This window comes from Pleurodeles waltl, unplaced genomic scaffold (assembly GCF_031143425.1).
Source record: "Pleurodeles waltl isolate 20211129_DDA unplaced genomic scaffold, aPleWal1.hap1.20221129 scaffold_84, whole genome shotgun sequence".
In the NCBI taxonomy this organism is placed as follows: domain Eukaryota; kingdom Metazoa; phylum Chordata; class Amphibia; order Caudata; family Salamandridae; genus Pleurodeles; species Pleurodeles waltl.
In genome coordinates, this window is record NW_027150398.1 from 1,542,722 (window position 1) to 1,557,867 (window position 15,146).

The 15,146-nt window shown below is 48.6% G+C and overlaps 1 protein-coding gene across 2 annotated transcripts in view; it reads left to right on the plus strand.

Moving 5' to 3' along the window:
- Window positions 1-15,146, plus strand: part of LOC138281256 (rho GTPase-activating protein 1-like) — a 158,770-nt gene that overhangs the window by 17,931 nt on the left and 125,693 nt on the right. For both annotated transcript variants that reach the window (XM_069219585.1, XM_069219586.1), the window contains exons 2-3: window positions 10,478-10,649; window positions 12,622-12,720. In XM_069219585.1, the coding sequence (XP_069075686.1) occupies window positions 10,508-10,649; window positions 12,622-12,720 (241 nt within the window). In that variant the 5' untranslated portion in view covers window positions 10,478-10,507. The remainder of the gene's footprint in view (window positions 1-10,477; window positions 10,650-12,621; window positions 12,721-15,146) is intronic.

The window sequence follows — 15,146 nt, forward strand, 5'->3', positions numbered from 1 at the left end:
CAATTATTTCACCATAATAGTGCCTGCTTCATGAAGGTGTTTTTTTTGTGTTTTATTTTTACTTAAAGCTTGGTCTGGCTATTGTAATAAATCAGGCTTTACGACAGAAACTATGAATGCTTGTGCTAATCTATCCCAGTTATACCTGAGTAACACTCCTTTAATGCAAAGTAACATAAAACACTACATGCGCTGAGAAAAGGGCACCTTTATAGCACAAAATAACCTTTGTGCTGGAATTAAAAAGCCCTTGCAAGCGTTTGTGTATCACTTTCATGACTCTAATGCAAATCCTTGGTAAATGTGGCACAAAGGATATGATAAACATGCTCGGCTGTCAAATTGGAAAAAGAGGCTGGTTAGGTCTTGCGTAGGATAGTGCATGCACTGTCTGTTGGGAGACATAGCCTTATCTTACAGTGGGCTTGGAGCCCGCCTATTGCTTACCATTGGTCACTCTCATTTGCTTGTTTCTTATTCGTCAAATTCTATAGGATTTCATGCATCTACTTGTGTTGGGTCCCTATCATGAGCATCAAGGCCACTGCTCAGTTATCATCAGGCGCAACTTTTTTCTTTTTGTTTAAGCACTTTGAGAGTATTAGTGTGTTTTCCAGCTGGCCCCTTGGTGTACTTTTCTTCCTCCATGTTCCTCGTTCTCGCTCTTCTTCAGTTGCTGTCCCTGCTTCTCCGCCATGCCCTACTCACTTTGCTCCTCTACTCCCCTAACTCGGTCCACCTGTCTGCTTGCTTCCTTTGCTTCCCCAGCACCCATCACCACAGCCCATCCCACCCCCCCCCCACCACCGACCGGCCCACTGTTGTCCATGTGGTTCCCTATATCCTCCATCCATCCTTTGTTGGATTGCTGTTTTCCGAGTCCTGTCTGCCACTCTCTGTTGTCCACTTTCTGTACCGGCCCCTCCCACCCACCCTCAGTTGTCAGCTCTGACTGATGTGCAGGGAGCTGGAAGATCCGGTTTGGACGCCAGGTGCTGAAAATAAATATTTAGTTTAAGGACTGAGGCCACAGGACTTCTGGCAGAGGCTCCAGCGCCTGGTGCCTCCTTCAGCTGCTGCTGCTTCCTTTCAGTTCAGCTCCTGTTTGTAGTAGCTCAGAGTTTACTTAAAAAGAGTAGATGTCAATGGGGGCCCACACACAACTTCAGAATGTGCCCCCCTCCTCATGCAAAAATAATAGATGATAGACGGAATGCTGAACAATGTCAAACATTCACCCCCAGTCACAGATCTGGGACTAAATCCTCCCTGGACCAGAAACAAGCATCTTGGGACTGTTTTCGGGTTATCAACCCGCTCAGCCAGGCTAGCTTGAGTCCAATGGTATACCAAGAATGGGACCCATGTCCTGGCATACCCACTCAGGACGACAAATGCAAAACAAGCATTTACAATGCAACGGGTCTCACGTTTGCTCATGTTAGAGCTGATCGCGTTGTAAACTCCTAACCCGAATTTTCACCTATCGAGCAAAAGTGCATTTATGTACATAACCCGAAAAAGTGAAATTAACTATGTAAAGCACTCGACTTCTGCCAAGCGAGATCGCGCTCGTAAATTAGAGAAAAAGAAGTCCATGAGCCCGATGGAAAACAGCGAGCCTTGCATGTTTTCTGTACTTGGTCGCTGCGCTCGAGAAGGGCTAGCCACCGGAAAAGGCATGACGTATGCGTGCCTTCGACTAATGAAAGCAAGCTGATTTTATTAGGCAAGCCCACGAACCAATAAAAAACACTGACGTGAAGTTGACAGGGCGCCGAGCCCTTTTCTAAATACAAAAGCGTCTCGCTGCGATACGCATGCGCAAGCGCATGCAACGCAGGCTCGACCCTAAAGAACGGATGATGGATTGAGTGGTGAAAAATGTCAAACCTTCACCCTTTGTCACAGATTTGGGCCTAAATTCATTGTTTTTGCTCACCACGCCATCCCAGTTTGGACCGTGCCATATGCAAATCAGTCTTGAGCCTACTCCCCATGGGAACATTCCAGCCTGAACTGCCAGGCCAGGTCCTCCCTGGACCGGAAACAAGCATCTTGGGACCGGTTTCAGGGTATTACCCCTCATCTGGCAGACTAGCTTGAATCCGGTGGTTTAGCAAGCACAGGACCCACGTCTAGGCATACCTTTCTTAGGGGGACATCTGCAAAAAAACAAAAAAAACAGATGATGGACGGAATGAAGAACAGTGTCAAATATTCATCCCCAGTCACAGATCTGGCCCTAAATTAATTGTTATTTCTGTTTCCATTCCCTCCTCATGTTCCACTATGCTACCTCATGGTGTCTCATGCATCTCCTTTCTGACACAACATGCCTCATCCTTCTTCTCCACCTCATGACATATCCATCTCCTCCACCTCATGACATGCCTCAGCCACCTGAAGACATACTTAATCGATGTCCTCTACCTTATAACATGCCTTATCCATGTCCCCCTGCTTTCTTCCGCCTCATGGCATGCCTCATCCATCTCCTCAACCTCGTGACATTCCTCACCCATCAACTCCACCTCCACTGCCCGACCTGCCTCAAACCCTCATTCCACCTAATTGCTTCCTTCATCCATCCTCATGCCCCACTACCTCGTGACAGAGCTCTCTTTCTCTCTGACTAACGACCTGCCTCACTTCGCCCTCCAGAACAGCTCTTCCTTAAATCCTTCTCTTAATTATTTCTGCAAATTCATGACATGCTTTGAACCTCTTTTGCACCTCATGGCAGGCTTCAAAGGGGAGAAGGAAAGTTTTAGCTGTAGCTTGGTGACAGCTTTGGGTGCAGCTTGGGGGGGGGGAGTACATTTTTAGGTGCAGCTTGGAAGGGGATGAGGAAAGCTTTAGTGGCAGCTGCAGCTTTGAGGAAAACTTCCGGGGGAGCAGCTTAGAGGGGGACAAGAAAGGCTGTGAGTGCAACTTTGAGCTGGATGAGAAAAGCTTTGGGGGTAGCTGCTGCTTGGGGGGAGGTTGAGGAAAGCTTTGTGTACAGCTGCAGCTTGGAGTGGAAAAGGAAAGCCTTGGACGCATCCCCAGCTTGGGGAGGGGCAAGGAAAGTTCTGGGTGCAGATGCAGCTTGCAGGGAACAAGAAGGCTTTGGGTGCTGATGCAGCTTGAAAGGGACGAGGAAAGTTTGAGTGCAGCTGCAGTTTGATGGGTTTAGGAAAGCTTTGGGTGCAGCTGCAGTTTGGGGTTTAGGGAAGCTTTGGGTGCCGCTGCAGTTTGGAGTGGACGAGGAAAGCTTTGGGTGCAGCTGCCGCTTGGAGTGAACGAGGAAACCTTGGACGCAGCCTCAGCTTGAGGAGGGGTGAGGAAAGCTTTGGGTGCTGATGCAGCTTGAAAGGGGTGAGGAAAGGTTTGGGTGCAGCTGCAGTTTGATGGGGGTTAGGAAAGCTTTGGGTGCAGCTGCAGGTTGATGGGGGTTAGGAAAGCTTTGGGTGCAGCTGCATTTTGATGGGGTTTAGGAAAGCTTTGGGTGCAGCTGCAGTTTGGAGTGGATGAGGAAAGCTTTGGGTGCAGCTGCCGCTTGGAGTGAACGAGGAAAGCTTTGGGTGCAGCTGCCGCTTGGAGTGAACGAGGAAACCTTGAACGCAGCTTCAGCTTGAGGAGGGGTGAGGAAAACTTTGGGTGCTGATGCAGCTTGAAAGGGTTGAGGAAAGATTTGGGTGCAGCTGCAGTTTGATTGGGTTTAGGAAAGCTTTGGGTGCAGCTGCAGTTTGATGGGGTTTAGGAAAGCTTTGGGTGCAGCTGCAGTTTGGAGTGGACGAGGAAAGCTTTGGGTGCAGCTGCCGCTTGGAGTGAACAAGGAAACCTTGAACGCAGCCTCAGCTTGAGGAGGGGTGAGGAAAGCTTTGGGTGCTGATGCAGCTTGAAAGGGGTGAGGAAAGATTTGGGTGCAGCTGCAGTTTGATGGGGGTTAGGGAAGCTTTGGGTGCAGCTGCAGTTTGGAGTGGACGAGGAAAGCTTTGGGTGCAAGTGCACCTTGGAGGGGACGAGGAAAGCTTTGGCTGCAGCTGCAGTTTGGAGTGGACGAGGAAAGCTTTGGCTGCAGCTGCAGTTTGGAGTGGACGAGGAAAGCTTTGGGTGCAGGTGCACCTTGGAGTGGACGAGGAAAGCTTTGGGTGCAGGTGCACCTTGGAGTGGACGAGGAAAGCTTTGGGTGCAGGTGCACCTTGGAGGAGACGAGGAAAGCTTTGGGTGCAAGTGCACCTTGGAGGGGACGAGGAAAGCTTTGGCTGCAGCTGCAGTTTGGAGTGGACGAGGAAAGCTTTGGGTGCAGGTGCACCTTGGAGGGGACGAGGAAAGCTTTGGGTGCAGGTGCACCTTGGAGGGGACGAGGAAAGCTCTGGCTGCAGCTGCAGTTTGGAGGGGACGAGGAAAGCTTTGGGTTCAGCTGCAACGTCAGACCTTGAAAAATTATAAAAATGTTACTAGACCTGCAGGTCAAGTAACTTGAATAATCTTCTCAACCCAACTGAAATGTACTGACCCATAAACGGGTCTCAAATTGTGTATTCCTAGGCGATTAGTTTAAAGAGCCGCCTTTTTCTTCATTCTCACATACGGATGCACCTTCAGATATGTGAGCTCATCATTTTTGCTGCACAAAAACTCTTTTGTTTGATTAAATAGACAAAATGTTTGCTACATGTATAATAAGAATCTAGCCCATGCATAAGGGACAAATGATCCATGACTTGCCTCTTAATTTACTAATAGCATTCCCATCAAGGCAGGAATGTTTCTCAGTTTATGTTTAAACACTCACTTTTAATAAATATGTTACTAATGCATGATGTGGTATCATACTGTCATTTACAGAAAGTAAATTTCCAAGAAATGTCCAAAAACCTTCCCACTAACTTGCAGCTTTACTATAAAGCTATATAGAGTATTAACAATAATCTGTGAATATCGGGTTTCTGAAAACTTATTTATGTTTTGCACATCACTAAGTAAAGAGTTCTGATTTATTTTTGTCCTTTTTAAATAATTTATTTCATCACACATAAGTACAAAAAAGGGCTTTCACAACTACTGAAATATATTTTGAAATGTCTGTACAGTTGACCTACTGTGAAATTAAAGACTTTATGGTGTCAGGTTTTTCCTAATAAACAACATTTAAATAGCTCTTTTTACAGCAGGTCAGAGAAGTTGACCTTACAAAATCCTGGAACTCTGCAGTAAGATGGGAAATTAATTGCAGGACAAACTGACATTTGATCTCTGTCTCTCAACACAGCACAGATGTGACAACATAAGATTTAAAGGGGTCTTTATTGCTCCTTTACTTTCTGACTGAACAGAACACCTGTTCATTGTCAACTGGCTGGTAGGGGGCCAAGAGGACCTAAAAATAGCCTGATCTGATAAAGAAATGACACCACCTGAATGGTAGGGGATGAGGAAAGCTTTGGGTACAGCTGTAGCTTGGGGTGAAGGAAGAAACCCTTGAACACATCCCCAGCTTGGGGAGGGGCAAGGAAAGTTTTAAGTGCAGATGCAGTTTGGAGAGGGAAAGTCAGCTGCAGCTTTTAGAGGGGGGGGGGGGTGCGGGCGTGCGGGCGGGCAAGTAAATGGAAAGAAAGACCAGGCTATAGACCTGTGCAAGGCTTTCTTGGTTAAGCAAAGAGATTTGAGATGGATTGTTTTGTGATTTGGCATTTGAGATTTTGTCTGGACTGCGAGATGATTACATGTAGGGAGCACTTTTACTGGTTGCATAGCCAGATTCTGAAGCTGCTGCAGCTTCGAAATGGACAGATCTGTGAGGCCTTGATAGGAGTTACAGTAATCTAGTGGGCTAGAACACAGTATCCCACAACCTGTCCTGACCTCTTTCTAGGTATAAAGGTTCAATTTTTTCTCAGCATCTTTTCTTTAACTGGGGGAACCCAGTGGACCATCAGTCATTCTGAGTCAGAGGTAGAAAAGACAGCTTCTGAACATCTATCGAAGGTTCTTCGTCATCAGTAGGACAGGAGGAGGCCTGAGATGTAGGGGACAAAACTCTGCAGGACCGGTCTCGGGATCAGCTCCTATAATTAGCGCCACTGTCTTATCTCTGTTTACTTTTAGCAGATTGTTCAACACACAACAGTGGGCGTCTGCCAAGCATGCTTGAACTCTTCAGTTGAGTTGGAAGAATGCGGATCCCATTTAAGAAGCATCTGCACAGTGTTCTATTCGATTATGTAGTGAACCGAGATGAGACCAGAAGGTGGCTCGGTGTACAAGTTAAACAGAATTTGGAAATCATCCTGGCCTTGAGGCCCCCTAAGGTAACAGTGTATCATGAGATCAGTAATCAGTAAGCACATCTAACTGGTAAAGAGGCAGACCATGGCTGGCCTTCTGTTTGTTAGGAAAGAGGGAGGCCATGCATGTCCATCTGTTAGGAAAGAGGGAGCCCATGCCTAGCCATCTGTGTGTTAGGAAAGAGGGAGACCATTCCTGTTCATCTGTCAGTAAGAGCCAGACCATGCCTGTCCATTCCTGTCCATCTCTTTGTTAAGAAAGAGGCGGACCATACCTGTCCATCTTTTTGTATAGAAAGAGGGAGCCCATGCCTGTCTTGTTTGTTAAGAAAGAGCAAAAAATGGGTGTCCATGCCTGTCCATCTGTAAATAAGAGGCAGGCCATGCCTGTCCATCTGTTTAAGAAAGGAGAAGACCATGGCTGTTCACCTCTTTATCAAGAAACAGGCAGACCATGGCTGTCCATCTGTTTGTTGAGAAAAACGCAAAGTAAGGCTGTCCATCTGTTTGTTGAGAAAAATGCAGAGTATGGCTGTCCATCTGTTTGTTAAGAAAGAGGCAGACCATGCCTGCCCATCTGTTTGTTAAGAAAGAGGCAGAACACGCCTGTCCCATCTGTTTGCTAAGAAGAGGCAGACCATGCCTGTCCATCTCTCTGTTAAGAAAGAAGCAGACAGTGCCTGCCCACGACTGTCCATCTGTGTTAAGAAAGAGGCATACCATACCTGTCCATCTCTTTGTTAAGAAAGAGACAGACCATGCCTGTCCATATCCCAGCAGACACAAGATGATATGGTAGGCAGTTAATGGATGCTGCTGAGAAGCCGAGGCTCGTATCTTTCTATACTGTTTCTCATCCTGCCATGCAGCTGTTCTATTATGGCCACTAAATCAGTCAGTACTATGTCTTATCTGAAAGCCTGGTTGTCCCTTCCGTAAGAGAGATAGGGTTCAGTAAAGTGTTGTGACACAGAGCTCCATAATGTGCCCTTGAGTGTTCACCCAGGGCCCCATAGGGTACACTTGAGTGTTGTCATGCTCTGTCCCTTATGATACATTTTAGGGTTGTGCAGCAGAGCCCCATAGGATTGACTCTGTTTCTTGCGGCTGCGCCCCCTCGGATAGGCTGGTGTTTTTCTAGTAGGTACAACCAGGCTGTAAAGGGCACATTCCAGTGGTGTGACGCAGGCACAATAGAGTACATTTGAGTGTTGTGACGTTGAAAAAATCCATAGGGTCCATTTGGTCCATACATTTGCAGTCCATAGGGATGTTGTGACACACATGCCTGTTGGGTACGGTCAGGTATTGCGAAGCAGAGCTCAAGAGGGTACAGTTGGGAGTCATGAGGTAAAGCCCTATTGGGTACATTCAAGGGATGTCGCGCAAAACCATAAAGGGTATTGGCCCATATGTATGAAATTCCGAAATTGCGATTCCCAAATACCAAATCCGTAGATTGCTACTTGGGAATCGCAAAACGGAATGTATGTAACCTTTTTTCGAACAGATTTGCGTTCGCTATTAGGAAATCACAAAAGTGCGATTTCCTAATAGAAAGTTCCTTGTGACATTGTGATCCAATGTACTATTGATAAAATGCAACAGAAACAATTGCTTGTGCCCCTGTTGTGCATATAGAGGCCCGTGTCCTTGAGCTACGGGTCCCATGTACTTTTGACATGCTAAGGATATGAGTTGCTTGTTACTCAGTTATCTATGTGGCGGGTCCTTGTGTCTTTCTGATCCTATAATACAATGGCTATGACTTGATTGTGTCTTGGGTATCCGTGTGGCAGGCCCTTGTGATGTCACAGTGCTGCGGTTGTGAGTTGCATGTGTCGCAGGTATCCGTGTGGCTGGCCCTTGTGATGTCACAGTGCTGCGGTTGTGAGTTGTACGTGTCTCAGTTATCTGTGTGGCAGACCCTTGTGATGTCACAGTGCTGAGGTTGTGAGTTGCACGCGTCTCAGTTATTCGTGTGGCAGACCCTTGTGGTGTCACAGTGCTGAGGTTGTGAGTTGCACGCGTCTCAGTTATTCGTGTGGCAGACCCTTGTGATGTCACAGTGCTGAGGTTGTGAGTTGCATGCGTCTCAGTTATCCGTGTGGCAGACCCTTGTGATGTCCGGTGCTGCGGTTGTGAGTTGCACGTGTCTGTTATCCGTGTGGCAGACCCTTGTGATGTCACAGTGCTGCGGTTGTGAGTTGCATGTGTCTCAGTTATTTGTGTGGCGGGCTGTTGTGATGTCACAGTGCTGCGGCTGTGAGTTGCATGCGTCTCAGTTATACATGTGGCAGACCCTTGTGATGTCACAGTGCTGTGGCTGTGAGTTGCATGCGTCTCAGTTATCCGTGTGGCAGACCCTTGTAATGTCCGGTGCTGCGGTTGTGAGTTGCACGTGTCTCAGTTATCCGTGTGGCAGACCCTTGTGATGTCACAGTGCTGTGGCTGTGAGTTGCATGCGTCTCAGTTATTCGTGTGGCAGACCCTTGTGATGTCACAGTGCTGTGGCTGTGAGTTGCATGCGTCTCAGTTACCCGTGTGGCAGACCCTTGTGATGTCACAGTGCTGCGGCTGTAAGTTGCTTGAGTCTCTAGGCTGCGCCTCGTCTCTTCCATGCTGACCCCACCCCCTCGTTCCGTCATTGGGTGGATGAGGTGAAGTTAAGGGCTCCTCCTTCTTTCCTGCAGTGTGTGCTCAGGTAGGAAAGGTGGAACATTTGTTGGAAGCAGCTTCCATCCGAGGAGCAGAGGAGGCTGAACTAGAATACTGAAGCAAGACCTCTGATCAGGATGTGCAGAGATGGGTCCATGCATAGTTCATGGGCCTGCCCTAACAAGCTTCAGAAGTGCTTCCCCTCGGATGGGGTGGGCATCCTCAGCTTCCCCATTCCCTCTGCCACTAATTGCTAACTCTCTGCTCTTTAATGGAGCCTCTGTGGGCTCTGCTCAGCCTTTACCTATGGGAGCAGGAGGGATACTTCTCAGCAGGTACTCCGCCCTGGCCAGATCCCCCCTTAGAATGTAACCTTGGGGGCTGCTCTCTGCGGGCTCTGCTCAGCCTTTACCTATGGGAGCAGGAGGGATACTTCTCAGCAGGTACTCCGCCCTGGCCAGATACCCCCTTAGAATGGAACCTTGGGGGCTGCTCTCTGCGGGCTCTGCTCAGCCTTTACCTATGGGAGCAGGAGGGATACTTCTCAGCAGGTACTCCGCCCTGGCCAGATACCCCCTTAGAATGGAACCTTGGGGGCTGCTCTCTGCGGGCTCTGCTCAGCCTTTACCTATGGGAGCAGGAGGGATACTTCTCAGCAGGTACTCCGCCCTGGCCAGATCCCCCCTTATAATGGAACTACAACAGATAGGGTGTTACTGCCGAACCGTGGGAGCCACTGGCGCTTGCACTGATCCCAACGAGGCCCTAAACACTTGAGGTGGAGCACAATACCTGCTGTGCTCATGAGCAGAAACATGTCTGTTACTACAACTTGCAGAGCAGCCTCCCCCACAAGACAGATAAAGTTAGTGACATCTGACATTCCATTCCGCCCCTTAGTGTTTAGACAGAGGGTGACCTTATTTGATGCATTTTGGGTGCCTTTATTTTTTTTTAAAGTTTGCACCTGGTTAACATCAGATCCAATTCAATGGTAATTGCATTTCCTAAATACCCTTTTTGCAACCATTTGCAATTAGGAAATGCTATGTACGTGCAGTACCGAATTGCAATTTGGAAAGCTCTATTTGCGATTTCCTATTTTGCAAATCATGAAATGCCCTTTCTACTGGGTAGAAATCATATTTTACGACGCTGCATATGCTTCATACATACCGAAAAGCAGTTTTGCATTTCTTAACGGCCCGAAATACTGATTCGGACCGTTAAGAAATGCAAAATTGGTTAGTACATAAGGGCCTTAGTCCAGTATTGTTACTCACACCCCTCGGGTATTCTTGGGTTGTGTGACACAGAACACCATAGGATACATCCCGGTGCTGTGACGCAGAGCCCTATAAGGTAACCTAGAGTATTGTGACGCAGGATCCTTTTAGACTCCAATGTACTATTGTGATTGTACGTGTGGTGGGGGTTGCACGGCTGTGGCGCACCCTAGGTGGCTGCGTGAGGGAATCTGTTACTCTGCACTCTGTGTATGTCTTTGCTGTACCTGAAGTACCTCTTTACACTTCCCGTTGTAGGCTTTGGTCTTGCCATCTGAAGGAAGCAGCATGGCCAGCGACCCTCTCACAGACCTGCAGGATGACCTGGGCTTGGACAATACCAACCAGTCCCTGGACCAGCTCAAACTGACGTCATTGGACGACGATAAGAACTGGCCTCTGGACGATACTCCTGAATATCCCAAGCCAGGTAGGTGATATGGACCTTCGGGGGGGCTCCAGCGACATGCTGTGAGAGTGCATGAGATACAATGATCCCTCTGAGTTTTAATTTGCAGGCACCGAGGTCCAGGTGGTTTGGATGTTGCTGCAGCTTGTAGTATTGTGAGGCCAGGGCCTGAAAAGTCAGTCTTTTGTAAGACTAGTGGAAGAAGGGGGTGCAGGCCCCCATCTCTTACCCTCATAGGGACTTTGGAAGTAGTGTACACCCTCTCATCTGCAGGCACTGGTACTGTCCTCTTCAGACCCTGCAGGGCGGAACAACTGCTTCTACTCTGCATTGGGCACCAGGCAGTCATAACAGCTGATCTCCTTCATCCTGTGGAGGTGGCTTCACCCTTCCCTGCTGCAGCAAATCCTTATGTGGTGACACAGCAGGCCAGGTACACACCACCTCGAAGACATGGAAGAGACTGCTGATCTCTGCAGATGGGGCTCTTGCAGTGTACGTCACGTCCCACCCTCTTGATGTTGAGGATGCACTGCTATGGTACAATGGTCTGGTACACTCCGCGTCGCTGGGGCTATGAAATGGACCACACTCTGCATCTGCTCTCGGGGACTCCATTTGCTGGTAGAAGCCAAAGTCCTAACCCTGGGTGGGCTGTGGTAGTGTGCTCCTCTCGACTGCTGGGATGGAGGTACAATATAGGTCCAGCCCCTGAGTGGCTTCGGACCGTTTCCCATGGTTTGCCCTGTCTATGCTGCAAGTAAACCTTTAGTACCCGCCGGGTAGCACTTGGTCACTTTAATCATTGAAGCTGAGGATTTATGTTCTATTTATCTTTTTATTCTCCCTTTCAAAACATTCCCAGGCGTGTTGCAAGTCAGTTAATAAACAATTAGCCGTTAAGAGTATTCTTTTTCATAGTCTCTGTGCTAGTTTTAGGTTAAGCGTCAGCCAAGACCTTACTTTTTCAATAAAAAGTATTTGTACTGTGCCTTCTGTGTGTGGTTTGACTGCTGGCATTGCTTCAGTTCATGCACTGTGTGCCTTCTTGCAAAAAACATCCTCAAGCAGAGTAAGCATTGGCAAAGTGAAAAGCTCAGCAGCCAACACCATATCTCTTGGCTTTCCCAGTGCTTGTTTCCCAACATTGGCATCTGCGCAGAGATGGACTGCAGGAACCCACGACACCCGCTTCTGCCATGGGAGGGCCTTCCTCCATCTCTCTCGCTTCCCTGTCAGTTTGGCAGATGTACCCTTCGTGTGACCGCTGCTCTGAAGTCAGCGTCTCCTCTTGCACCCCATCCCAAATGTTGTGCATTGCACAGTATTTCCCTGACCTAGCACCCCTCTTTTGTTATGCAGCACAGCCTGCTGTTCGTTTTGCCTCGTGCACTAGAGCATTGTCCTGCATGTTGTAAAGTGTGCTTTGGGTGCTCTGCCAACCCTTGTGCTGTGTGTGGCATTCCTTCCTGTGCTGTACTGCGTGCTCCAAGCCTTCTGAAGTCTCCCCAGCTGTGGTGTGTATGTCCCTCAGGGGCAGCTCCATCTTCTGTTGCATGTGTTGCCTTCTCATGAGCTGTGCAGCTTTTTCTTGTATGTGGCGAGGTGGCCCTTCTGTGCCATGCAGCTTGTGTAACCTTTCTTTGACGTGTGTTCAAAGTCCCCACTTCTGCAGCTTCCATCCCTGCGTTGTGCAGTGTTACCGCTAGTGCTGTGCAGCAGCTCCATATGTGCTGTACAGTGTCCCCTCCCTCACGTGAGCAGCATCCCTGACCTCTCCTGTGTTCTGTGTCCTTTCCTTCTTAGATCTTGAATATCATCCCCTGGCATAGTGTGCCGCCTCCTGTGCTGTACACTGTGCCCCAGTGAAGCATGCTTTCCTGTGATGTTCAGCCTCCTTCTCTGGTGGCTCCACACCTCTAGCATAGTGCAGTGCCCCACTCCTCTAGGCTCTCAGCAGTGTATTTACACATGTTGTTGGTGTTCTCTGCAGCTATCGGAGAAGCCAAAGACTCACCTGAGCCCAACACCCACCTGCGCTGGGACGATCCCTACTATGACATCGCTCGACACCAGATTGTGGAGGTGGCAGGTAAGACTGATTTCTTGCACTCCGCACGTAATGCCAGTGTTTCTTTTGGTAAAATGCCTGGCCTGAGGCTGCTCGTATGCTCTCATAGAATGTCTTTGTGTGCCCTCATCAGATCTCTTGTCTAGCTGTGAAGCCTGTGTGTGTGCTCTCATCAGATCTCTTGTGTAGCTGTGAAGCCTGTGTGTGTGCCCTCATCAGATCTCTTGTCTAGCTGTGAAGTCTGTGTGTGTGTCCTGACCTGTTTCACAAAGAACAGCTGCACGTGTCCTTGTCCTCTTATCGATCCACATTGAGCAAGGCCACTGTCCTGTATCTGTGAGATCTTCTCTGACGTGAGATCGTAGATCAGATAGATTAGTCAGTGGCAGTATCCGGGGCGTCGGAGTCCAGAGACAAGAGCCCAGATGTCTTTAGGCCTGGAGGTTGAAGCCGAAAGAGGTGTAAAGTTCACTAGTAGTATTGCAGTATGTCATGTCCTCCAGCCAGTCGTTGGTTGTGGGTGTTTTACTGTTGCCCAGAGGAGGGCTGTGAGCCATTTAGCTAATAACTAAGCCATGGCAATGAATCGTCTGAGTCCAGAGATCAAGGGTTTGTCATATTCTAGGAATGCCATGAGTGGATCAGTAGTGTGCTCCAACATATATCATTCCAATAAGCGCGAATAACAGTACAGTTGGCACTGTCTGCCGCACATGGAGGGCCACAATGTGAGCATGAGGGGTCAAATCGCGCTAGGGCCTTGGGAGTGGTATATGCCCGATGGAGGTACTTGTAATGAAGTACGTTGTGCCCACTGTTAGTGGATACTAGTTAACTTTGTGTGCAGCAGTTCTACCTAGTTTTGTCTGGGATGGAGTAGCCCCGGTCACGCTCCCAAGCCGCCGGGATGTGAGCGCATGCGTTGGTTTTAGTGTGAAGCAGGAGGGGTAGAGACTGGGTACCAGCCTGATGCTATCAGCAGGCAATACCACTAAAGTTAAGGGGGGACATTCAGCCTGTTCCTCCGGGTAAGCAGGTTGTTTGTCGCGTAAGGTCTCAAATGCGGTGTGTTCGTCCACTTTACGATTTGTGAAAAGGCCACTTATAGCGTGTAGCTGGTGGGCTGAAAGTGCGCGCAGTGCCAGTGTTTCCTGGACATTGGTAGCCAAAGATGGTTTATAAGGGGACTATCCAGTGAGTATAGAAGGAGGATGCCTAGATACCTTCGGAGTTTGGACGATGCGCAGCACGTTGTGGAGAGAGTGTGTATCTCAGGGGGTTCACTTGGGACTCCGTGGGGCAGGATTGAAGATCCAGGGAGCTGACCCGCTTGCACCTGCCCTGGTTTTAGGAAGGGAAGTCAGTGGTAGGAGAAATGGCTCTGCACAGCCAGATAATGCAACTGGAAATCCAGTACACCAAAGCCACTTTTATCTTATGGGAGGGTTAGTGCCTCCTGTTTGATTTTGGGACAGTAGCAGCCCATATAGGATGGGTCCAAAGGCTGTGCAAGGTGGTGAAGAAAGAGTTGGTCAGTGCAATCGGGATGTTCAGAAACGTGTAGCGAAAGCATGGAAGCGCTACCATGTTAATAATGGCTATCCGCCTTGAAGTAGACCGTGGCAGCGAATCCATCTGTCAGTCTGAGTGGTGAGTTTGTCAACTGTGGGGCCATAGTTGTGGCGAATTACCTCTTCCCTCTGCTTACGAAGAATGATTCTGAGGTACATAGGGGGATCAATACACCAGCAAAGAGGTTATTCTAATGCACATGGAACAGAGGCCTCCGTGAGAGAAAAGAGCTCAGATTTACTCTGATTTATGGAGAGACCAGAAAGAGTACCATATCGTATTATTTCTCAGATGATGGGGAGCAGTGTCTGTGTGTTTGGGGGGGTCCCGTACAAATAGAAGGATGTCATTGATGTAGACGGAAGCCAGGAGGGGTCCCTGGCGGAACCAAAGTCCTCTGTGCAAATGGTGTTCTTGCAGATGCCGGATCAGGGGATCTAGGTCTATGATAAAGAGGAAGGGGGAAAAGAGGCATCCTTGACGGTGCCTCTTGAAACAGGGAATGCATCAGTTAGTTGATCATTTGCTATTAACCGCGCCATTGAGCGAGAGTAAAGGAGCATGATGAAGTCGTAAAAGCTTTGATGCATTCCCAGTTAAGTTAGAGTCACCTTCAGAAATGGCCACTCCAGAGAATCAAAGGCTTTTTCAGTGTCAAGGAGGGCAACCGCAGATGGGAATGTCTGGGAAATTTGTTTCAGGACTGCAAATATAGTATATAAATTCATGGCAGTAGAGCGATGTGGCTCAAAGCCCATCTGGAGGGGGGAAATTTGTCCAGGAGGAGAGCCAAGCGAGTCACAGTTACTTTGGCCAGGATTTTATTGTCGTAGTTGAGGAGTGACAAGGGTCTATACAAGGTGTGGAGATGGGCT